This window comes from Pleurotus ostreatus (genome assembly GCF_014466165.1).
Source record: "Pleurotus ostreatus strain PC9 chromosome Unknown scaffold_5, whole genome shotgun sequence".
NCBI lineage: Eukaryota > Fungi > Basidiomycota > Agaricomycetes > Agaricales > Pleurotaceae > Pleurotus > Pleurotus ostreatus.
In genome coordinates this window covers 1,912,996-1,936,007 of record NW_023503160.1, presented here as the reverse complement: position 1 = coordinate 1,936,007, position 23,012 = coordinate 1,912,996, and the positions used below count along the sequence as shown (strand labels likewise).

The 23,012-nt window shown below is 51.2% G+C and overlaps 8 protein-coding genes across 8 annotated transcripts; 3 read left to right on the top strand and 5 right to left on the bottom strand.

The window, feature by feature from the left end:
• Positions 1–95: 95 nt before the first annotated feature.
• Positions 96–2,615, top strand: PC9H_007697 (uncharacterized protein; the record flags this gene model as incomplete). Its single annotated transcript, XM_036777225.1, has 9 exons — positions 96–364; positions 442–615; positions 686–782; positions 836–914; positions 980–1,098; positions 1,150–1,384; positions 1,446–1,855; positions 1,912–1,978; positions 2,038–2,615. 9 exons carry the CDS (start codon positions 96–98, stop codon positions 2,613–2,615), a joined length of 2,028 nt encoding a protein of 675 aa, XP_036630845.1.
• A 271-nt stretch (positions 2,616–2,886) lies between these two features.
• Positions 2,887–5,461, bottom strand: KAR2_1 (ATPase with role in protein import into the ER; the record flags this gene model as incomplete). Its single annotated transcript, XM_036777224.1, has 11 exons — positions 2,887–2,987; positions 3,046–3,341; positions 3,395–3,601; positions 3,657–3,925; positions 3,986–4,545; positions 4,603–4,729; positions 4,802–4,952; positions 5,007–5,099; positions 5,150–5,164; positions 5,222–5,234; positions 5,290–5,461. 11 exons carry the CDS (start codon positions 5,459–5,461, stop codon positions 2,887–2,889), a joined length of 2,004 nt encoding a protein of 667 aa, XP_036630844.1.
• Positions 5,462–5,608: 147 nt separating this feature from the next.
• CDC22 (ribonucleoside reductase large subunit Cdc22) lies at positions 5,609–8,812 on the top strand (the record flags this gene model as incomplete). The annotated part of the gene is made up of 12 exons (XM_036777223.1): positions 5,609–5,630; positions 5,677–5,686; positions 5,745–5,772; positions 5,824–5,885; positions 5,944–6,001; positions 6,056–6,197; positions 6,246–6,366; positions 6,416–6,757; positions 6,810–7,046; positions 7,097–7,320; positions 7,370–7,994; positions 8,053–8,812. The coding sequence occupies 12 exons, from the start codon at positions 5,609–5,611 to the stop codon at positions 8,810–8,812; spliced, it is 2,631 nt and encodes an 876-aa protein (XP_036630843.1).
• Positions 8,813–9,285: 473 nt separating this feature from the next.
• Positions 9,286–11,545, bottom strand: PCK1_2 (Protein kinase C-like 1; the record flags this gene model as incomplete). The annotated part of the gene is made up of 8 exons (XM_036777222.1): positions 9,286–9,666; positions 9,720–9,804; positions 9,856–10,373; positions 10,433–10,645; positions 10,710–10,775; positions 10,831–10,913; positions 10,966–11,223; positions 11,272–11,545. 8 exons carry the CDS (start codon positions 11,543–11,545, stop codon positions 9,286–9,288), a joined length of 1,878 nt encoding a protein of 625 aa, XP_036630842.1.
• A 575-nt stretch (positions 11,546–12,120) lies between these two features.
• On the bottom strand, positions 12,121–14,128 carry PCK1_1 (Protein kinase C-like 1; the record flags this gene model as incomplete). Its single annotated transcript, XM_036777221.1, has 7 exons — positions 12,121–12,501; positions 12,552–13,154; positions 13,206–13,418; positions 13,475–13,540; positions 13,599–13,681; positions 13,733–13,990; positions 14,038–14,128. The coding sequence occupies 7 exons, from the start codon at positions 14,126–14,128 to the stop codon at positions 12,121–12,123; spliced, it is 1,695 nt and encodes a 564-aa protein (XP_036630841.1).
• A 533-nt stretch (positions 14,129–14,661) lies between these two features.
• Positions 14,662–16,291, top strand: SLX1 (Slx4p interacting protein; the record flags this gene model as incomplete). Its single annotated transcript, XM_036777220.1, has 7 exons — positions 14,662–14,765; positions 14,825–14,866; positions 14,938–15,034; positions 15,097–15,218; positions 15,298–15,515; positions 15,579–15,682; positions 15,734–16,291. The coding sequence occupies 7 exons, from the start codon at positions 14,662–14,664 to the stop codon at positions 16,289–16,291; spliced, it is 1,245 nt and encodes a 414-aa protein (XP_036630840.1).
• A 146-nt stretch (positions 16,292–16,437) lies between these two features.
• On the bottom strand, positions 16,438–20,791 carry RGR1 (mediator complex subunit; the record flags this gene model as incomplete). Its single annotated transcript, XM_036777219.1, has 20 exons — positions 16,438–16,732; positions 16,785–17,140; positions 17,195–17,280; positions 17,342–17,552; positions 17,606–17,852; positions 17,913–17,960; positions 18,013–18,307; positions 18,370–18,448; positions 18,499–18,701; positions 18,751–18,901; positions 18,949–19,249; positions 19,300–19,388; positions 19,438–19,481; positions 19,532–19,720; positions 19,769–19,909; positions 19,956–20,088; positions 20,135–20,213; positions 20,265–20,329; positions 20,411–20,543; positions 20,601–20,791. 20 exons carry the CDS (start codon positions 20,789–20,791, stop codon positions 16,438–16,440), a joined length of 3,336 nt encoding a protein of 1,111 aa, XP_036630839.1.
• A 603-nt stretch (positions 20,792–21,394) lies between these two features.
• PC9H_007690 (uncharacterized protein) lies at positions 21,395–22,551 on the bottom strand (the record flags this gene model as incomplete). The annotated part of the gene is made up of 5 exons (XM_036777218.1): positions 21,395–21,927; positions 21,980–22,054; positions 22,120–22,211; positions 22,274–22,314; positions 22,375–22,551. The coding sequence occupies 5 exons, from the start codon at positions 22,549–22,551 to the stop codon at positions 21,395–21,397; spliced, it is 918 nt and encodes a 305-aa protein (XP_036630838.1).
• Between the last annotated feature and the right edge of the window lie 461 nt (positions 22,552–23,012).

The window sequence follows — 23,012 nt, the reverse complement described above, 5'->3', positions numbered from 1 at the left end:
TGGGCGCTAAATGGATGACCCAGCCGCACAGCCACATTCTCCAAGGACTTCAGGGTGGCGATTTCTGGCTTGGCTCTTCCTCTTAGCTCCTTCCTATGGTACCAAGACCCCTTGGCACTAGCGTCTCTTCTTCTCGAGCCATCTACTCCGTATTCGCCATCGTACAAGGCCTTTGGAAGAGCTACAATGCAGACCCCCACTACCACACCTTCCAAAAGCGAAAGATCTCTGGAGTGGAGTCGATAGTCTTCCCAATCCTCATCCCGGTCTTGGTCTTGCTTTCTGGACTGTTTGCAGGCCTCACGCTTGGCTACTTGAGCTTGGATGAGACTCAGTTAAATGTATTGAGTATGAGTGGGACGCCGTGAGTGATTCCCATGCATACCGCAGTGCGGTCGACGCGCAGCGCAATTAACTGACTTGGATATGCCCGCCGTTCAGAAAGCAGCGGGAATACGCCAACAAGATCAAGCCTGTCCGGAAGAATGGACATCTGCTTCTGGTGACGCTTCTTCTAGCCAACATGATCACGAATGAGACGCTGCCGGTGATAGCAGACCCCGTGCTCGGCGGCGGCGTCCAGAGTGTTGTCGTCAGTACGACGCTGATTGTAATGTAAGTTGTTAAAGGCAACCGCGTTTCTACATGGAGTGCAGGCCGGTGGCTGATTGGATTTCCCGCGTAGATTCGCTGAAATCATTCCTCAATCTTTATTTACGCGCTATGGGTTGTACCTCGGCGCCAAGTTCGCCACATTGACGAAATGCTTGATATATGCGCTCGTATGTCACACACTCCCGATATGAGGTATGGGAATGTACTAAATAATATATAGGGAATCATATCGTGGCCGACAGCTAAACTTCTTGAGTTTGTCCTTGGATCACACCACGGAATTATCTATAGGCGTGCAGGTAATTAATCTCTGTTACGCATCGTGCAAAGTAGTCCACTCACATATATGATATATATGCTTCAGAGCTGAAGGAGCTCATCAACATGCACGCAGAAATGATGCATCATGGGGGTGACCTAGCAAGTGACACGGTCACTATCATTGGGGCAACACTCGATCTTCAAGAGAAGGTCGTGCGGCAGGTAAAGAGTTGGTATTCGCATGATCTTCTTGCTAACATAATCAATCATCAGGCCATGACACCCATCGCTGATGTCTTCATGTTGTCAATTGATGCTAAACTGGATTACGACACGCTGAAGAAGATTACTGCCACGGGACACAGTCGCGTACCCGTCTACGAGGAAATTGCGCTCCCTCCTACTGGTGATGCCGAGTCTAGCAAATGGATTGCAGAGAAGCCTCGTATGGTCAAGCGAATCATTGGTGTATTTCTTGTCAAACACTGTGTCTTGCTTGATCCCAAAGGTAGTTTTATTCAATTAGTCAATCGGTAGACGAACGTCTCTAACCCATGGCTACCAACCAGAGGCGGTTCCACTTCGCAAGATGCCGTTGAACAAGATCCCCAGTGTACCTCAGAACGAATCCCTCTTGGGCATCCTCGACAAATTCCAAGAGGGTCGTTCGCACATTGCAGTTGTCAGCCGCCAAAGCGTCGAGAAGGCCCGAAGTGTCCAGGAAGCCGCGGACGTTGTAAAGAGGAGTTTGAGGCAGAGGTTAAAGGAAACAGTTGGCATGACCGACAGCGATAGCGATTCGAATGAAAGCCAGGAGGGCGAAGAGAAGGAGAAGAAGAGCAAACGTTCGCGTCGTAAGAAGGATGATATTGAGTCTGGAGTGTCTACCCTTGGAAGCCGTTCGCCGAAGAAGCCTACCATGAATCTAGAGCAAAGTATGCCAGATGATGCTGTCCTTGGTGAAGAAGGCGCGAAAGAGGTGAAGTGTAACGTCCATGTATATGCTTTTCGCCCTTTAATCCTTAGCGACATTAGTTTCTTCAAGTTCTAGATCCTAACATCATGCCCCTTGGGATCATCACGCTTGAGGATGTACTTGAAGGCAAGTCTTTGGCGAATTGTTTCATGTATGCATCCGCGATGACCTCCCTCCCCCCCTAGAACTTATAGGAGAGGAAATATATGATGAGTTTGACGCGGAGGGCGCTCACGGCGAACCACTGCGTGCTCCGCTCGAGATTTCTCCTGCAGGCGAGGACGTGAAACCCATTGAGACACGACCTGCTGGGCCGCGCCGCTACCGGAAGTTCAAGATGCATAGATCGCGCAGTGCGCCATCCTCCCCTCGCCCAGCCAAGATCACCTTGGAAGCGGAATCGCCCAGCGATGCGGTTTTGCAGGACCCTAGACGTGCCAAACGTGGTAGTTTCGATCAACGTCAAGTGCTTTCTGCTTTGGACGTGCCAGAGCGCTCTGCACTAGGCCTCACTACGCCGCATCGTTCCAATTCAGCCGCAGTTGCCAGCATTCTACTCGATCGTAAACGAAGTGCGGCGGCTACACCTGCTCGCAAGGTTCAGACGGAGCCAGGATTAAGTGTCAGGATTGCCGGAGTGAGTTCGAAACCGAGCAGCTTCAAGAGCAGTCCCATTCCGTCGGTCCTTGAGTTGGGGGACGACCTTCCTAGCGCAGATCAAACAGAGTCAAAAGCGAAGGCGACAGATAGCGACGAGGAGTAACATTGATGGGGTGGGCGCGTCCCATCTCAATTATGCATCTCTTTTGGATTTGAATTCTATATGGTGATTTTTGGACTAAATTCGTCCCACCTGTATTATTACTTGAATCGCATTTGCTGCAACATTTGATTTACTTGGGAGCATCATCCCCACCTTTTAGGCAAAAGAATCGACCTTCTCTGGAGCTGTTCCAAGCAAGGCAGATTTACAGCGCTCAGCGCCGTACTTCTTTGTAAGGTAAGGCACGGCGACCTTCTCATTATTGAAGAGTTTACAGCTCTGTATACTCCCTATCCCAAATATCGTTGCGTTTATCATTGGTAGGTTTGGAGAACTCAACTATGCCAACAGGGTCGATGCGCTTTTGAAGAACTGTGTAACCATGGGTTTACTTCGCCAGAACGCGAGAATGAAGGGAAGGGGAACCCACCTATCAATTGTGCCACTATGCCCTCTGTGGTCGCATCGACTTTGTTCGTTTCTATCCACAGTTTTCCGTCCAGGTATATTTCTGCTAGCCTGGCTACATTGTCGTCCTTCATCGGCTGAGATCCCAACTGCTCTGCCAATTCTTCGACGAGGTCACTTAGGAATCCAAAGACGACCAGCCGGCGTCTGGCAACTCCATGGTCCAGGTCAGACTGCGCTTCAACGGCTTGTCGCTCTAACGCGTCCTCCCACTGCCCACTACGCTCCGGTAACAATACAGTCGACCATGTCCTGTTACTACAAATTCTATTCAGTAAATTTATACGGTACATTGGTACTGACAGACCAACCTAGACTGTTCGAGCACGCCGATTTTGAGTTGGTCAACTCCAGCATCCACCTCAACACCGATGACAATCTCAGGAACTCCGGCTGGAGCAGGAGTAAGCCCATGAATCTCGAATTGGCCCAATTGTTTGTTTCCTCTCGCAACAGAATCGTAGCCTTTATATAATTCAATCGTTATATTTTCTTGGTTGTCTACAGTCGTCGTAAAACTACAACGAAATGATCGATGATAAGTTTAGAGCAATGGAGGGAGGCGCTATTTACCTGATATTGCGAGCCACTGGAGTTATACTCCATGGCAGAATCATACGAGTCATGTTCCCGCCGTGGGTGAGGACGCTCACGCCCCATGGTGTGACTTCGAAATTCCCGAGGATATCATCGACTGGCGAATTGAATATAGCGGCTTGGAGAGCGGTGCCTCGGATGGAGGACTCCTCTGGCAATGCCGTCTGGCTTACTGGTTTCCCTAAGAAGTCCGACAGCATTTGCTTGACTGCAGGAATATTTGAGGAGCCGCCGGCGAGGAGAATCTATTTGACAGAACGAACACCTCAAAAATCCGTCGACGGTTAATAGCACGACGGAAGTACCTGATGGAGAGTTTCGCCTTCTGGAATTCGAGCCTCTCGAAGGGCTTGCTTTACTACAGCCAGCGACTTTTCAAGTAATGGCCGGCTGATTTCTTCGAATTTCGAGCGTGTCAGGCGTTCCCTCAAAGCTTTCCCATTGTAGAAATCGTCGATCTGTATGTACACTTCGTCTCCCGTCGATAACAAGCGTTTCGCCCTCTCCACCTCCTCGTCAAATCTAGCAGACACCCAAGGGTTCAAATGTACGTCCTTCGACATCGCCGACTTCCAAGCGTGTTGTTCCAAAAGATACGCCTTAATCCCATCACTGAACTGACGGCCACCGATATGGGGGTTGCTGACATTTGCTAGGTGCTCGAAGATACCGTCTTCGATGAAGAGGACAGAGACGTCGAGTGATTCACCGCCGTGGTCGTATACCAGTGTGTAATACTCGGCCGAAGTTTTGCTGAAGCCGTGATCCAGGCCTATACATACTGAATCTGCAGTCACTCGCAAAGCTGCTAGACCTGCTAGACGGGCTGCATCTTTGACCGCTTCGCGTTGTGTTTCGAGATATACTAGATAGTACGCACAGGCACTCAGCATACCGTGGTTACTCTTGGAAAGTTACATACATGGTGGGACGGCTACGACGGCGTGAGTTACTGGGTGGCCCAGGGAATCTTCAGCAGATTGTTTCAGATTCTTTATGATTGCCGCAATAACGTCTTGCGGGGTCTGTGAAATCGCGATGAACACCCCCTCGAAAGTGCATACCATGGTTGAAATACTGACGATAAACCGAGTATTGTCGCCATGTTGGACCTTGATGACTGGGTATCCCCCTCGATCTTGGATTTGAAAGTGCCAGCGTTCAATATCTTCGTGTGATAGCTCTTCTGTCTTGCGGCCCAATAGTCGATTGATATTCCAAACAGCGTTCTTGGGATCGACCAGATAGGCTTGTTTAGCCTTGTCGCCTGCGCTAACCAATGGTCAGCAACGATGATCAAGTCAAGCTCGGGAATTTACCCCGTACATTATTTCGTTCTTGCCGAAATAAACCCAAGAAGGAATAGTTCGCATATGCTGCCCGTGACCGTTCTTATCATTGGTATCGTTACTTTGAAATCTTTGCCCATGGTCAACACAAACCCACAAGATGGAACTTTGTATGCCCACGTTATTCGCGAGTAGCTGCATTTATACGCAGATTAAGGCGGTTATAATCGGGAAACATAGGTCTCCACTTACGAGTTGCCGATTTCTAATGGCCAAGGTCACTTCGTGTTCCAGTCAACTGAGACCGTGACCGTACTCACGTATACCAACGACTTGGCCATGATATGACCCTGGGTCCTCAAAGCCGGGGCTCGCAATAGCTATCGGGAGTAAGACCCAGCATATGGGTGCAAAAATCGCCCAAACACGAGTCCACAGAATTCTTGGAGGTAGGGGAACGCGTCGGACGTGGTGAAAAGGTGGAAGGTGCATGAGAATTCGACCATCGTTGAATGTCAAGTGACCGAGTGTATCACATGATTTCCAGGCCCTATTTAGCGCGACGCGACGCGTCCCTCTTCTTCCTCCTTACCTTCCTACCACCATCTGTTGGCCACCTTCCTTCCACTATCGGCAGATATGGCCTACGTCTTTAAGCGAGGTGCGTACTCATGGACTCTTGTGCCTGCGACTAGTCTGAAATTCAGTTTTAGATGGGTACGTCGCTGATCAGCATTCACATCGTTTCTCAAACTCACTCTACTGGTCATAACAGACGCAAGGAACGCGTTCAATTTGATAAGGTATGTTCATGCCTTGAGTATCTCTCGGACTCGCGTTCAACATCCTCCCAGATCACAACAAGGATCGACAAACTTTGCTACGGTCTCGACATGAATCATGTGAACCCAATTGAGTATGTTACGCGTATACAGGCCACCCTCCGTCGGATATCAATAACATGTCAACCATAGGGTCACTCAGAAAGTAGTTGCTGGTGTGTATCAGGGCGTAACGACCGTTGAGCTCGATGTGGGTGTCTCTACCCAGTGCTTAGTCACCAGGATCACAGCTAACGCGACGCAGAACCTCGCCTCGGAGACCGCTGCTTATTTGACAACCAAGCATCCCGATTACGCGGTCCTCGCAGCACGTATTGCTATCTCCAACCTGCACAAAGAAACGAAGAAGAACTTCTCCCAAGTCATCCACGATCTGTACCATTATAGTGAGTGAACCACTTAGCGGCGGCGAATCGCGCTCATCTGCGCGCCAGTAAACCCCAAGAACGGACGCCCCGCTGGTATGATTTCTGAAGAAACCTACAACATAGTGAAGGAGCACGCGGAAACATTCGACTCCGCCATCATCTATAATCGTGATTTCCATTACAACTAGTGAGCGGCCTATCCCTTGGCTACGCATTACTTGCTGAACGACCGATAGCTTTGGTTTCAAAACCCTTGAACGCTCTTACCTCCTTCGCATCAATGGACGCGTCGCGGAGCGCCCACAACATATGATCATGCGTGTGGCTGTTGGCATACACGGAGCTGATATCGACCGCGTTATCGAGACATACAACCTCATGTCGGAGCGATACTTCACGCATGCTTCTCCTACTCTGTTCAATGCTGGTACTCCCCACCCACAGCTTAGCTCGTGCTTCTTGGTCTGCATGAAGGACGACTCCATAGAGGGAATCTACGACACTTTGAAGAGTTGTGCTATGATTAGCAAGACAGCTGGTGGAATTGGGCTCAACATCCACTGCATTCGAGCCACTGGGTAAGTGATTGCAGCTGTACTGATTTTGTTCTCGCCTAATCACGATTGGTAGATCTTACATTGCTGGCACCAACGGCTACTCGAACGGCATTGTACCAATGCTTCGGGCGTATGATGCCACAGCTCGATATGTTGACCAGGGAGGTAACAAGCGCCCTGGCGCATTTGCTATCTACCTCGAGCCATGGCACGCCGATGTCTTCGACTTCCTCGACTTGAGGAAGAACCACGGGAAGGAAGAATCTCGTGCTCGTGACCTTTTCTACGCGTTGTGGATCCCTGACCTTTTGTACGTCATGGGCACATCATACAGCTTGCCATTTCTGATGTCTCATTTAGCATGCAACGCGTGGAGGCCAATGAAGACTGGTCCTTGTTTTGCCCCAACGAGGCCCCAGGCCTACACGAAGTACACAGTGATGAGTTCGTCGCTCTGTACGAGAAATACGAGAAGGAGGGACGCGCAAGGAAGACCGTTCCGGCTCAAAAGCTGTGGTACGCTATTCTCGAGTCACAGATTGAAACCGGGGGTCCCTTCATGCTCTACAAGGATGCCGCCAATCGTAAGCCCCTCGTCGCTGTTCGTTCTCATATCCTGACGCCGCATCGTAGGCAAATCTAACCAACAGAATCTCGGCACCATCAAGTCCTCCAATCTTTGCACGGAGATCATCGAGTACTCCTCGCCGGACGAGACTGCTGTTTGCAACCTAGCGTCCCTTGCACTCCCATCTTTCATCTCCAAGGGTACATACAACTTCCAGAAGCTACACGACGTCGCCAAAGTCGTCGCGTTTAACCTCAACCGTATCATCGACATCAACTACTATCCCGTACCCGAGGCACGTAAGTCGAACATGCGCCACCGCCCCATCGGCATTGGTGTGCAAGGCCTCGCCGACGCGTTCATGGCTCTCGGCATCCCCTTCGATTCGCCCGCTGCCAGAGAGTTGAACCAGCAAATCTTTGAGACCATCTATCATGCCGGTCTCGAGGCTAGCTGCGAAATGGCGGAGAAGGAAGGCGCTTACGAGACGTACGAAGGCAGTCCTGCCTCTCAAGGGAAACTACAATACGACCTCTGGGGCGTCACCCCCACGGATCTCTGGGACTGGGCTTCGTTGAAGGCGAAGATTGCCAAGCACGGGTTGCGGAACTCGCTCATTGCTGCTCCTATGCCTACGGCTTCTACTAGTCAAATACTTGGCTTCAATGAGTGCTTCGAGCCTTACACGAGGTAGGACATATAGCTCTCATACGAGTAATGACCATTGCTGACGAACCTTGATCACTAGCAATATTTATACACGTCGTGTCCTTGCTGGTGAATTCCAAGTGGTCTGCCCCTGGCTCCTCAGAGAGCTGGTCGACCTTGGCCTCTGGAACGACCAGATGAAGAACATGATCATTGCGCACAACGGTTCGGTCCAGAACATCCCACAAATTCCCGATCGCGTCAAGGCTATCTACAAGACCGTCTGGGAGATCAGCCAGAAGAAGGTACTGGACCTCGCTGCCGACCGAGGAGCGTTCATCTGTCAAAGCCAGAGTCTCAACATCCATCTCCAAGCGCCTACTCTAGGCCAACTAACTAGCATGCACTTCTACGGCTGGAAGAAGGGTCTGAAGACGGGGATGTACTACCTCCGAACGCGCCCTGCTGCCCAAGCTATCCAGTTCACGGTAGATCAGTCTGTGCTCCAAGATGCAAAGAAGCAACAGGCGGCTGGACGCTCAACTACCCTATCTACGACCGCCAATGGAACTGGTCTCCGAACCCCTGTGACGCCGTCTTCGACTTCGCCCGTTCGTGCCGCCTCGTATGTATCGACGACCGTCGCTTCGTCTTCCAGCACGTCGGCGGCGGTGGCGACTACTACTACGATCACGGAAAGCGTGGCGGAGCTGAATCTGGACGAGAAGACGCGGAAGGCTGCTGAAGCGGATCCCGAGTTCGCCGCCGCTCTCCAGCGACAGAAGGAACGAGAGCTGGAGGAGGCCAAGCTACTTTGCTCGATAGAGAACAAGGAAGCATGCCTCATGTGCTCTGGCTGAAGTGTAGGACCTGCTTATCGTAGGGTTTGTTGGAGGTGGTGCGTTGTATAGGTATAATGAAACGGACTGGGATATGTGTGTCTCGTAGAACTGTATGCATCCTGTAATTGCTTGTTTTCTCGTCTTGAATATGATTGTTTCTCGCGATCCCTTCTAACTTTCGACAAGACACAGAATCCAACCGCAAGCATTCAATATCGGCGCGCAATCTTCCGTGAAAACCCTTCCTGTTGCTGGATTTGACAGTGTCTACTAACATAAACGTTGTAATGATGTCCGTCACTGCAGAGAATTCAATGTCTACTGGAAGTCACTTTCGATTCGAGTCGCGGTTCTCCAAAATGATGATAGGCTGCGGATGCAAGCTTTCCTGGTGGTACAACGATATATTCATGAGTTTTACTACATATGGGTGTCCAAAAATACAATATAGCCTATAACCAAGAGAGCGATATCCAAATCGCTGCGGCCGTTCAGATCTGCGGGCCCGCATTCCTGACCTTCTCATCGACATCGTTCTCATACAACGCAAACGCCTTGCGGAACATGCCCCCAAGCTTCCTAACCTCCCTCTCAAACGCTTCCTTGTCCTTCCACGCAAGGCGCGGGTTGAGGAGCTCGCGCGGCACGCCCTCGATGTGTGTGGGGATCGTGAGGTTGAAGGTGCCGAAGGACTCGTACTCGGCCTTGGCGAGCTCACCGGAGTGCACGGCGTCGACGATCATGCGGGTGTATTTGAGAGGGCAGCGTTTTCCCGTGCCGTAGCGTCCGCCGGTCCAGCCTGTGTTGATGAGCCAGCAGTTGACGTTGTGCTGCGACATGCGGTCCGCGAGCATCTCTGCATAGCGGCCAGGCTGAATAAGGGAAAGTCAGTAGACAGATAAGACGGGGTGGCAGAGAAGCTTACGTGGAGGACAATGAACGGAGCGGAGTAGCAAGTAGAGAAAGTGGGGATGGGTTCAAGCACACCATCTTCGGTACCTGGTGTTTTCCTACACATCGCTATCAGGCGAATGATCATCGACTAAGGAGGTAGGACTTACGAAGTATATCCGGCCAAGAAATGGTAGCTAGCCTGCTCTGGGGTGAGCCTGCTGACAGGGGGAAGCACGCCAAAAGCATCGCAAGTCAACATGATAATATTGCTTGGCTGCGAGTTGACCACACAGGGGATCTGCGCATTAGGAATAAATTCGATAGGATACGCGCAGCGGGTGTTCTCCGTAATGCTGATATCGTCGTAGTCAGGCACGCGGGAGACGGGATTGTACACGACGTTCTCGAGGATCGAGCCGAATCTGATGGCATTGAAGATGTCGGGCTCCTTCTCGGCGGAGAGGTTGATGCACTTGGCGTAGCACCCGCCCTCAATGTTGAAGACGCCTGTGTCGGACCAGACGTGCTCGTCGTCCCCGATTAGGAGGCGGTTAGGGTCGGCGGAGAGGGTCGTCTTGCCAGTGCCTGAGAGTCCAAAGAAGAGCGTGACGTCACCCGTGTCCTTCCCAACGTTGGCGGAGGAGTGGAGGGACAGCTGTCCGAACTTGACTGGCTGCAGGTAGTGCTGAAGGAAGGGGACGTAAGTTGCTGGGATAACTGCAAGCAGGAAGATGAAATGCCTACCATGACGGAGAAGACACCCTTCTTCATCTCACCGGCGTATTCTGTGCCAAGGATGACCATCTCCATGCGCTTGAAGTTAATCTCGACGGAAGTGGTCGAGCTCATCCCCTTAGTGAAGCGGTTAGCGGGGAACTGCCCGGCGTTGTAAATGATGAAATCTGGTTCGCCGAAGTCAGCTAGTTGCTCTTCCGTGGGGCGGATGAGCATGTTGTTCTGTAAATAGGGAGATTAAGCGTTAGTGTAGTGCGGACAATCGGGGTCAATTGGGTGAACAGACCATGAAGAGAGCATGGTACGCTCGAGCGCAAATGACGCGGACTTTGATACGGTACTTGGGATCCCACTTGAAGGAATTTATGTGAGTAAGATGATAGCTTGGAAAGTGAGAAACAGCATACCCCAGCATAACCGTCGAATACATAGACATTATCCCGAGTGTTCAAGTAATCGATTGCTCGTTCGCGGTTGATCTCGAAAGTGTCTGTACACCCACCATGAGGCTTATCGTGAGACGCACAAAAGCATAAACTTACGTTCATCGATCTTGATGTTCACCGACCCCCACCAGATGTCGTCCTTGCTGGTTTCTTCGAAGACGATGCGCTTGTCCTTGGGGCTCCGCCCAGTCTTCTTGCCCGAGAAGTTGATGAGGGCACCAGATGATGAGATGATGGCACCTTCGTTGCGAATAGCGTCTTCATATAGGAGCGACACCGGCGCATTCCTCTTGATTTGAATCCTATCCATATCGAAGCCGGCCTGCGACCAGTAGTCGAGCTGGCGGCCAATGACTGTAGGGATCGTCAGCAATCTGCTCAACAAAGAGACGATCTACGCACGAGTGGTGAGCTCTTCATTGTCGTGGCTCTGGGCGTAGTTCTTGTGCAAGATGTGGGGCGTAACGTAGGGCGTGCCGCGCTGTGGGAGGACCATCGTAAAGTGCGTCGAGGACAACTGGGGTTTCTGCTGCTGCTGGGGCTGGGGAGTGCGGGTCTTGGAGTGAAGCAAGGAATGGGAAAGGCTCCGAGAGTTCTGTGGTTTCCACCAAGTGGAGTTGAGAGTCTGGAAATGGCCGCGCTTAAGACTTGAAAGAGTGCTGCCTCTGAGGGGCATAGCCGTGCCCCCGTGAGCGAGGATCTGCGCACAGTGGGTGGTGATTTAGAGAGTAAATGTAAGGACCGCAGGAAGCTTCGCAAGGCCAACGAATCATCGGGCCCTTTCTTTTACCAACATTACGATCCCAAATGAAGCTACCGCCAATTATTTGTAGTCATACAGACCGTCTCGTGGTGCAACTCCGGAGCTGCTGCATGTGCATCCAGCACACCCGGGGTGGCTGCTCAATATTTTGTTCCAATAATGCTCCTACTAAATTATTATGCATAACGGACCGGCAACGGAAAAATACGCGACGTGTAAGTGGCCAACACATACGATTTGCATTTAGCTGCTTTGGCTTCCATTCAGGACAGGATTCGCAAATTCGATTACACCCAAGAACCGCCGTGTGGGCACCTTCTTCCGTTCGGCGCGATCTGGACCCAGGTGCTGAGCACACTGAGGCCAATCGCCACGACGACAAGGCGCAAGATGTTTGTGATGACGAAACCTCTATATGATTTAATATGATGTCCAATATACAATATAACTACAACCAATGTTATCGCCTATGCATGCAGACGCGCTGCTCACATCTGGGGGCCGGCATTTCGTACCTTGACATCGACGTCCTTCTCGTACAGGGCGAAGGCTTTCTGGAACATGCCGCCGAGCTTGCGGACCTCGCGCTCGAAGGCCTCCTTGTCCGTCCAGGCGAGGCGCGGGTTGAGGAGCTCGCGGGGAACGCCCTCGATGTGCGTGGGGATGGAGAGGCCAAAGGTGCCGAAGGTCTCGTACTCAGCCTTGGCGAGCTCGCCAGAGTGCACGGCGTCGACGATCATGCGGGTGTACTTGAGGGGGCAACGCTTGCCGGAGCCGTAGCGGCCACCAGTCCAGCCGGTGTTGATGAGCCAGCAGTTGACGTTGTGTTTTGACATGCGCTCAGCGAGCATCTCGGCGTAGCGGCCGGGCTGGATAGATGATCAGTGTATGATCGGTATGTCGTTAGATGGGAACTTACGTGGAGGACAATGAATGGAGCTGAGTAGCAAGTAGAGAAAGTGGGGATAGGCTCGAGGACACCGTCCTCAGTACCTGGAGTTTTCGACGTGTATCCCGCCAAGAAGTGGTAGCTGGCCTGCTCAGGAGTAAGCTTGCTGACAGGGGGGAGTACACCGAAGGCGTCGCAGGTCAACATGATGATGTTGCTGGGTTGCGTGTTCACAACGCAGGGGATTTGTGCGTTGGGGATGAATTCGATGGGGTAGGCGCAGCGGGTGTTCTCCGTGATGCTGATGTCGTCGTAGTCGGGGACGCGGGAGACGGGGTTGTACACGACGTTCTCGAGGATCGAGCCGTAGCGGATGGCGTTGAAAATATCGGGCTCCTTCTCGGCGGAAAGGTTGATGCACTTGGCGTAGCATCCACCCTCGATGTTGAAGACACCCGTATCTGACCAAACGTGCTCGTCGTCGCCAATTAGGAGACGGTTAGGGTCGGCAGAGAGGGTGGTCTTGCCAGTTCCTGACAATCCGAAGAATAACGTGACGTCGCCCGTATCTTTACCGACGTTGGCGGAGGAGTGGAGGGAGAGTTGGCCGAACTTGACTGGTTGGAGGTAGTGCTACAAGGGAATGTGAGTCTCGGGAGGTGATCCAAGAGATAGATAACATACCATGACGGAGAAGACACCCTTCTTCATCTCACCGGCGTATTCTGTACCGAGGATGACCATCTCCATACGCTTGAAGTTGATCTCGACGGAGGTCGTCGAGCTCATGCCCTTGGTGAATCGGTTAGCGGGGAACTGTCCAGCGTTGTAGATGATGAAGTCCGGTTCGCCGAAATCGGCGAGTTGCTCTTCCGTTGGACGGATGAGCATGTTGTTCTAAAAATACGAACAATTAGTACGTTGATCATCAATGGATCTTGGACAAGACATACCATGAAGAGGGCGTGGTACGCGCGAGCGCAGATGACCCGGACCTTGATTCGGTACTTGGGATCCCACTGCAATTCAAATCGGCATCAGATGGTGTGGATTGCAAATAATAAACGGTGAGCGTACTCCGGCGTAACCATCAAAGACATAGACGTTATCCCGAGTGTTCAGATAGTCGATGGCTCGTTCACGGTTGATCTCAAAAGTGTCTGTGGGATGGCTTTGAGCTTGAGTCAGGGGTAATCATGATAGCTACTCACGTTCGTCGATCTTGATGTTTACTGAGCCCCACCAGATATCATCCTTGCTGGTCTCCTCGTAGACAATGCGCTTGTCTTTGGGGCTTCGTCCGGTCTTCTTACCGGAGAAGTTGATGAGGGCACCAGACGACGAGATGATAGCGCCTTCGTTGCGGATGGCGTCTTCGTAGAGCAGAGACACCGGCGCATTGCGCTTGATCTGAATCCGGTCCATATCGAACCCGGCTTGCGACCAGTACTCGAGGTCACGACCGATCACTGCACACGCTGTGAGCAACGGTCAGGAGACTATACAGTGCACTCACGATTGCTGATCTCCTCATTGTCGTAGCTCTGGGCGTAGTTCTTGTGGAGGATGTGGGGGGTAACATAGGGGGTCTGGTGAGCGAGAACCATGGCGGATATATCGAGGATTGAAAGTGGGGGAGCGGGTGCGGGTGCTGGAGGTGGAGCAAAGATCCGTATTTGTAGTGTACGGGGGGGCTGGGCGCTTCGTGAAAGAGGGGATACCGGGTTGGGTGGCTCCCCGCAAGGATTTCATCGCGGAATCGCGTCTTCGGGCACTTCAGGATTGGCAGTGCTCATCCGGGCGCTTCCCGGTGGAGGCCCTTCACAGACCATCAGACCCAAAATCATGGGCTCAGATTACATCCGTCACATGCGATGCGGGATTTCTGCAGGTTCCGGGCTCCAGCCTTCGGGTGCTGGCAGTGCACGACGGACCCCTGCAATTGGCTTGTATTTGCAGACCAATAAAATCTGGGCCATTGACCAGTGTTTTTTCCGATCTGCTGGTCGTTTTGCCGTTCAAGAGAAGTGCTGGAGCCCCCTAGGCCTTCCCCTAGCTGCGACGGCTACTTGGCGGCCCGGAGACGGAACTCAACCACCTCAGTCACACGTGATGCGACGCGTCGGCCTTGGCACAAACCATGGTCGGTCGCAAACCAACATCCAGGTCGACCTTGACGCGACACTCTTTCCCCTCCTTCTACGCTTGTTACCTCCTCAAATCCATACAAACCAAGTCTACCGCGTACGCCTCTCAAATCTCCGCGCTCATTCCTTGAATTGATTTCCGTCGGCCGATTAAAGAACATATATCGGCAGCACTCCAAATCCACCGAGACGCATTCGGTAAGTCGTGCAATCGATGGAGGGGTCGTCGCTTATCACCCAATGGATTGGGGGATTGCAATCTTGGATAGGCAGCACAATGGCGAGATTACGGCGGGAGCGTGGAAGACGAAGCATAAACGACCGTGGATAATGCAGATGATCGTACACGGTTTCCCATCCAAGCTCGTGCGCGAACAGTCCTTGCTTCAGCATCACTTTCTCTGAATATTGCTGTTTGTGAGATATAGGCCGCGCTGCAGTTCGAATGGGCCTGGCAGCACCCCCATATCTCGCGCCATCTTCGAGATGGGCACGGGAAGCCGCTGTTCCACTATGATCGCAAAGCGAAATATCTGAAATCTTCTATTCGGTTAGTACCTATTATTATTGCTTGGTTATTGAGCCGGTTCCGTTTCTTATTCTCACCGTGCGTTATGATCCGGAAATAGAATTGTGCGCACGATGATTTCGACGCATCCGTATAATACGTGGCCCCTGCATGTGAAGCTATTCACCAATGAAGCTGTCACCCACTGGAATGATGCAGCGGCCCACGCGACCTTGGACGCACTCCAGGGCTTTACATGCTCCGTTGAATTGGAGGGCGTTGACGGTAAGTCTGGCAAATCAGGCTCAGGGAGACAAGGTCCGATTGGTGCCAATGACGGTATGTTCACAGTAGCCGTCACAAAATGGGATGAGTGGTGAACTATTTATCATTTATCTGTAGATCAATTTACATCTAGATACCTCGCGAAGAACACAGCTCTTTTAGCATCGGGCCACCCGCTGGAATGTTCTGTGTGTCGCTTGCCGATCCACGATTACAGTACGGTGCGTCTCTTCCTCGACTTCACGATTTTGTACCATTTTTACGTATCATAGTCTCCGTTATCCACATCGCTGTGCCCGCAACCTTCTTGCAATAGCGTCGCGCATCTGCTCTGCCTATCCGAAGCATTCCTCGCTGGCCAGAACGATAGACCCGGATTTATTCCTCGGGGCGGCACATGCAATTCCTGCAATACGTATGTTCTTTGGGGCGACATCATCCGTGGGTGTTATCGTCGATCCACCGGTGCAGCTCCGGCACCAGAAGACGACGATGACCTACAAGAGCGCGACCACGATGAACTCTTCGGTTCTGACGACGACGACGAAGCTGAAATATCGCCGCGCCGGAAAGCTAAATCGTCGAAGCCAAAAGCCTCCAAGCCCTCCAAGGCTAAACAGAAGAAGGGTACAGTAAAGGCCAAGGCCGGCGGGAATGCCTCGAGTAGCGAAGGCGAGGCGTTTGACTTGGATGTGAGCTCTGTGACCGAGAGCGAATCAGAAGCGATCCCCATCAAACGTAGGCGCGGCCGCCCACGTAAATCTTCGTTAACCTCGTTGACTAGCTTGACTACCTCCTTGTCAGCCCTTGCCTTGTCCCAAGGGAAATAGGTCAACGAAGCGCGACGCCGCAATGTCCGGAGAACTATATATCATCGGATTAGTTTATTACAAAGTATATAGCTCTAAACCTGCACAATCAAGCCCTATAGATACACTGCATTACACGATCCTCGGGTCCCAGTTAAAGATGTAAGTTAGTTAGGTAGTTCATTTAGTCGGAGGAGTATCTGGGCATGGAGCGCCTTTGCGAGAGGTCGGACCACTGCACAGTCACACACTACGCCCACGTCGATCGGGGCAATCCTCCCTCGAGCTGCGGTGGCTCGCACTTCCTTCACCGCTGCCCCTATAGCCTCGCGAAGCTTGGGGAGTGGTTTCAGCCCGAGATTGCTAGCGTCGTCCTCGCTGGAAGATTTGCTGAATAAGGAATGAGAGCCATCCAGTATGACTACTTTCTGATCATGCATTAACCGGAAGTCGAGTGCGTGTCTAATCAAATTACGTTAGTGTATGTCACCCTCGAATTTGAACATCTGCGCACCTGAGATCACCATACAAAATGCGATACCACCCCGCAGCCTTAGCGAAAGTATCAAGACCGACTAGCGCTTTCGACGAGCTAGCGCCACCGTTAAAGCTCTCAAGGCGAATGTCTTCAAGAGCAACAACAATAGGCAATGTGTCCCTCAAGAGTCCGACAAGACGATGCAGGGAAGGAGCGAGTCGACCATGGCCCTGTCTCAAGATAGTCCGCAGGAATGGTTCAGCATCATCGTGGGGATTGAATGATACGCCCTCATCCATGGCATCGTCAGCGTGGGTCCTGGAGAATCGAAGGTCGAAAGTGCCGCCAGTCGGGGAAAGTTGGTCCATGCAAGTGATCGATACAGTGTAGTCCTAGTAAAGTTAGGACTTTACCATACGTTTGGGACTGAAGAGAGCGCGACATACATCCATATAGGCGAACTTCACCGTCTGCAAGTCAAATGATAGCAACTTGACGCCTCCCCACTTCTTGTCTTTCGCCATCTGGGCAACTGTAAGCACGGGGAGTAATTCAGTAGCTGCCAGTGAAATGCTAAAGAGGAATAAGTGTACCCTCCCTAGCAATCACAACCATCTTCGAAACCCGGGCCCATTCTTCCAAGAACTCATCTACACACGTATTGACGTCTTCTGATAGAAAAGAGACAACGGCGTCTTTCGTGTCGTATATGATGCGTTTTGACGGTCGTATGACTGCGCTTAAGGCGCCAGCGGTCTTCCCCGTAGGCTGTTGCACATACTTCAGTTTCACACATGTCACAACCTATGAGGGAATGAATCAATCGTGGTGAATTGCAGTACGTATTTTGTGCATACCTGCACTTGCTTCTCTGACCACCAGTTCAGGGGGATGATGCGAATATTGGGCATGGCGGCTTCGGCCGCAGGAGCACCGGACAAGATGTCCTTTGACTGGACACACAGAGCAGGGACATATCTTGCAAGCGATGATTGAATATGATTGACCCCAGGAGAAGGTGACCCGCCAGCAGGATTTACGCGGGTGCATGCGATATTGCGGGCTTTCAGTTGATCTTGTACTTTCTTGCAAGCAACGAGTGCGCTATATGGTCGTTTGGATTAGATACTACACTATCAGCATCCGCAATGAAAGGGCACTGACCAGCAATAAGAGTAGACCTCCCTCAAGGCCTTAGTCTCGATGTTGAACCTTCCCCATCATTAGCAGATGTACAGTGCCAGGTGTAACTTCGATCGCTCACCCAGCAGGGGCAACATCATCGCTTGGGAGTGAGTTTGTGTCAGTGACCCGAGGGGACCCAGGATCATCTTGTCGAGGTGCATTGCTTTGTAAGATGCCCTGAACATCTAACCACTGGAAGAGAGCAATCTTATATGTGTGGTATCCAATCTCCGGATCGAGCATGGACTCGGCGGCGATGACTGCGTAGCGAAATCCTCCATCCCCTATCACCAGTACAAGGTAGTAGTCGGGGAAGTTGGCCAATTGGATGTAAAGAGCGTGAGGATGTGTTGAGCCAAACTTCTGGGCAATAGCTAAACGAAATAAGAGGCGATGTGAGTGAAAATAATGCAGGTTATATTGCGGGGCCTCTGACCTTCCTTCGGGAAGCTTCGAGTGCGGTAGCACTGCAGCCCCAGGTATTTGGCCTTTTGCTCTGTAAAGTCGATGATAGTCTAAGAACTAGTATGAGCACGAGGACTGTTCCTATTGCTTAGTCCCTTACATTCATCCGCAACCTCAGCAAAGCTTCATACAAGATGAGAGGATTATCGTTGATGAGATCTGAGATGGTGTTGAAGTGAATGCCTCTGCTTGCGGCTGCGAGATCGGCTGAATCACGAAGACTCAATCGCCCAGTACGGGCATCGATGGTGATGAGCACTTCCTCGTTTGCGCAGAGATGGATGCGAAGGGCAGAGAAGTCCGCTAAGAGGAGTTCAGAGCAAAGTAGGCGGAATGTAGAGAGTGCACTGACGTTCAGAAACCATGGTGACCACTCCTGGAGCAGAAAACACGGTTCTTTTTTGGCTTCGAGCAAGGTTGTATAGATGAACCGTAAATATGGCCTTGGTGTGTCTCTCAATCACCCTACGTAGAAGCGACTCAAAGTCAAGGCTATCGGCGTGCTAGGAAGGGTTTCAGTAACACACAAATAGCTGGATGCTACACTTACTATCGTCAATTCCTCCGGGGCCATAGCCAGTAACTCTGGAGGAATCATCATAGCGAGTACATAAGGTGTCGGTTCCCATTTGACTTCAAACTGCAGACCCTCGACTTCATCCGAAGGCCGATTTACCCCCAATTTCAGTCGATGCTCTAGTTCAGCAAGCACTCGTTGCTTGGGGGTTCGTGTGGGACCGCCACCTGCCTGCGGCGGTCCTTTTGATTGTACGATAGATATTGTCAAGGTGCCTCCTTGTAATGGAATGGGACGAGCTTGGGCGCGGGTGGGTGCAGTGCGGGCTGGGCGTCTGCGGATGATGAGCAACTCTGCAATTTGGCGAAAGTTGAACGAACTGACATCCAGTAAGTCGCAATAAATGACTTTCTATCTGGTGACATTTTAACAGAAAGGTACTCCGCCCAACCAAGTGAACGCATCCTCTCAGCCTACTAGGGTAAGAAGCTACGCTACATATAAAGCATATCGTCGACTCACTTGGTACCATAATATCTCGAGTTGATAGGACAGGGACATCATTTCTTCCCCCAAGAACTAAGTCAATGAAGAGATGCAAAGATGATGTACTTACGGAGGAAATTGAAGAGTCGCACTAGCGGCGCATCGACGAAACCTTCTGGTAGTTGGGGGGCAGAGGGGGGTTCAAAGCCTGGAGGGAAAGGGACAGGTGGGGGAGGGGGAGGACGATAGTAAGCCAGTCGCTTATCAGCTTCGTCCGTAATGTGGCGCTTCAAGATGCCCGAAGGTTGTCGGGGGAATTCTGGTCGCAGTTCACTTACCGAACGGCTTAGGGTCAATTATTACGCACCTTCCATCCCAGTGAGATCCCCTCCAATATTGATCAGAAAATCTACATGTACGAAGAACCACCCGTCGTCTTTCTCAGCACCTCCCAGAGAAACCGACGTCTCGAAGAGGTGGGGTACAGTGAAGTATACCCGACCGTCCGCTGGACTGGCTCAGTCTTGATGCAAGGAGACATCCGTGTCACTCACCAACGTGGTGTTCAGACATTTCAACGGGAATAAATTCGTGGGTGCGCAAACGGAACCGTATTGCGTCTTCTATGTCAACCAAAGTCTTTCTGACTTCAAAGTCTGTCAAAGGAGGGGGAGGAATGAAGGCTTTCTACGCGACAATAAGTCATTTGTATTAGTATTACGGGCCGTCGTACCTTGATTGCCGAAGGGAGTCGACGGTATGATCCAGTGGTAAGTACGTCAAGAGACGTAAGCAAGTCATGGTTTCCGAGTCTATGAAGACGACAGTGAGCAACGGGAAAGGATTAGTAGATTGATAGCTACCTTGCAGCATTGAGACTCTTGTTTCGAGTGTCAAGATACCCAATTGCATCTTCAAACTGCCTTTGCTGGGTCAAAACGAAGGCGGTAATATTCTATGAAATGATATAAAAGCAGGATCGAGGTGCACAGACTAGGAGTAGACGTACCATGCATTTCTGAGCTACATCAGCATCCCTCGCCCACTTCGCCGTCGCATAGAGTTTGACCACTTGTTTCTTCGTCCGCACTACCCAGTCCGCCAACAAGCGTTTTCGTGCTGCATCCGACATATTAGGTAGCCTTTCAAGTAAAACACTTAATTGATATCAATCAGGACCAGTGCATATGTGCACATACGTTTCCGCCATCTCAGTAAGCTCTGCATATATTGACTGAACCACGCGCGACAGAAGTTCTCCCAATGGCACCATTTCGTCGTTGACCTGTGGTAGTTCACTTTCCAGCTCCATGAGTGACGGCTCGTGTGCGCCATTGGCGTGAGCCCCATTGATTGCAGGAAGCTCTTCCTGCTTGGGAGCGTTGTTCATGACATGAAAGTTAGAGACAAGGTGTGTGGCCGGTCCGGCATACTAACAAAACATCGATCAGCTTGAGAACTCCCACGGTCAGACGAAGACCCTAAATCAGATCAACTCTTTTACACTTCCTTGTCAGACAACAGATGGATCAGTGAGTTCAACCTTTACTAGCCAGGTTCCGCATTGAAATTGCGCACAACGATGCTTTGTTATCATCACAATGCCGTATTTAATCCCTCCGCTCACAGCTTTCCTTCCTGTGGGTAGGTTTAATCACCCGTTCAGTTTCAACTAATGCGAGAAGTCACTAATCTGCACACAGACTTGCTTGGTCACTGATTATGAGTATGAATCGGGAGCGCATTGGGGACTTGCTCATGCTGAAAAGAGGGGTGCTAAATTACACATCTGCATATTCAACAAGACAGACAGAACTGTTGGATTCTGACAATCTAGGCGGTACAGGGGTTACAGGGGTTCACGTGACTACGTACATAGTTTGCGTGTCCATGTATTCTTTTCTTCATGTGTTTGCTGGAGTCCCAGTCAAACGCAATGCATTACTTGATTATTCGGAACTCTCGCGACCTCACCGGCTGATTTCAACAAGAACTATAGCCTCGTCACCGACCAGGCTATAAGATAAAATTTCTCCCCGTTGAATTCCTCACTGAGGTCCTCTCTCTTATGTTCCATGAGCTGTGCCTCCACCTTGACGCTGCCCTTCTTGAATATCCCGCCATCCCCAAGCTCATTCCAGCTGTTTGGATCGTGGAAGAACATTCTTCGGGTGACGTCTCCCAAATTAACTGTTCTAAATCCCTTCTGCGGTACCCCTCCGTGGGCACCAAAAATAGTGGACCCAGGCTCCGGAGAGAGCAAAGACGCGAGGGTTTTGCAGACTTGGGTCTGTTGCTCTTCGCTGAACAAGTGTACGAAAGCCGAGGCATGAATCGCAGCGACGTGACCTTGCAAAGGCGAAAGGGATGTCAAAGACTGTAATTCTGGCGCGGGTGTAGGGGGAAGCTCGTAGCAAGGGTCCCGAGGAGCGACGAACGCTGGATCGAACGCGTCCCCGGGGATGAACTTCAAGGGGTATGATCCCGGAGTGGTCTTGAAAAGCTCGTGCCCGGCATCCCAGTATCCTGACCCAGATGTGTAAGTATAAGTTACGCTGGGATGGTTGGAGCCCCTTACCTTGGCGCAAGTCGGAAGCGATGGCGTTTTGAATCGGCCAACCGTCAGCTACAGCTTTTCTCAGATCGTTCCCAACTGGGGAGAAATAAACAGATGTTCAGCTGATGGTCAATTGACATATGCATGCTCATGGTACTCACAGCAGCAGCCAATGTCTAGCAGGACGGCCTCCTTACGCTCCTTAGCCAGCTTAAGGACTTGCGTGTATGCTGGGAGTTTGCATATATTCAATCTACGCGGGAGGATATATCAGTAACCGATCGTAGTGAGGGCGTGCAATATGAGCTTGTTTACCTCAGAAACGAGAACCTTCGAATGCATGGATAACCGAAGATCTATGAAAGACGAACATGTAAGTGTCCCACTACCAACAATTTAGTCTCAATGTCACGTACAACGTAAGCCTTGGCTTGGACATCGAGGATATGTTTCTTCAGCTCTTCGTCGTCTTGGATGCCTGTCGCGGATTTGAAGAAGGCAGCTTCTTGCTCGTCGAGGGAATAGAGCTTCGGGTCGAGACTGGGGACGACTTCGTGAGGGGCGAATTCGAACCCAACTTTCTCGGTTGCCATTATTCTTCTTGATTATAAGCTGTTGTAGACAGTTCTGCACCTTATATACTAGGCCTGCCCCCAGATAATAATAGGAACGTCCGCCGACGAGCTCCATTCAAGTATTGTAACGTGCGACTCCCGCGCAGTACATTCGTAAACTAACATACGATGTCAGCCGCAAAAATCGCAAATCGCCCTCACTTCCGTCTATTTATTGCGCGAAGGCAGGAATAAATAGAATCCAGAGGGACCCTCCTGACGATGAACAGGGGCTAGGTTATCGAGGAGACGACGGAGGAACCATATGTAACAATATACTGCTCACGAAACGGGCAGTGTCTCCGACCATCAACTTATATCGATAGTGTCGGTAGTTTGCTGTCTATATTTATTCGGCAGCGTTCGACCACGCGTAGAGTACACCTGTATGACGATAAGTTGAAACATAATAGTGCAAAGTACACCTATGAACGGTCAAC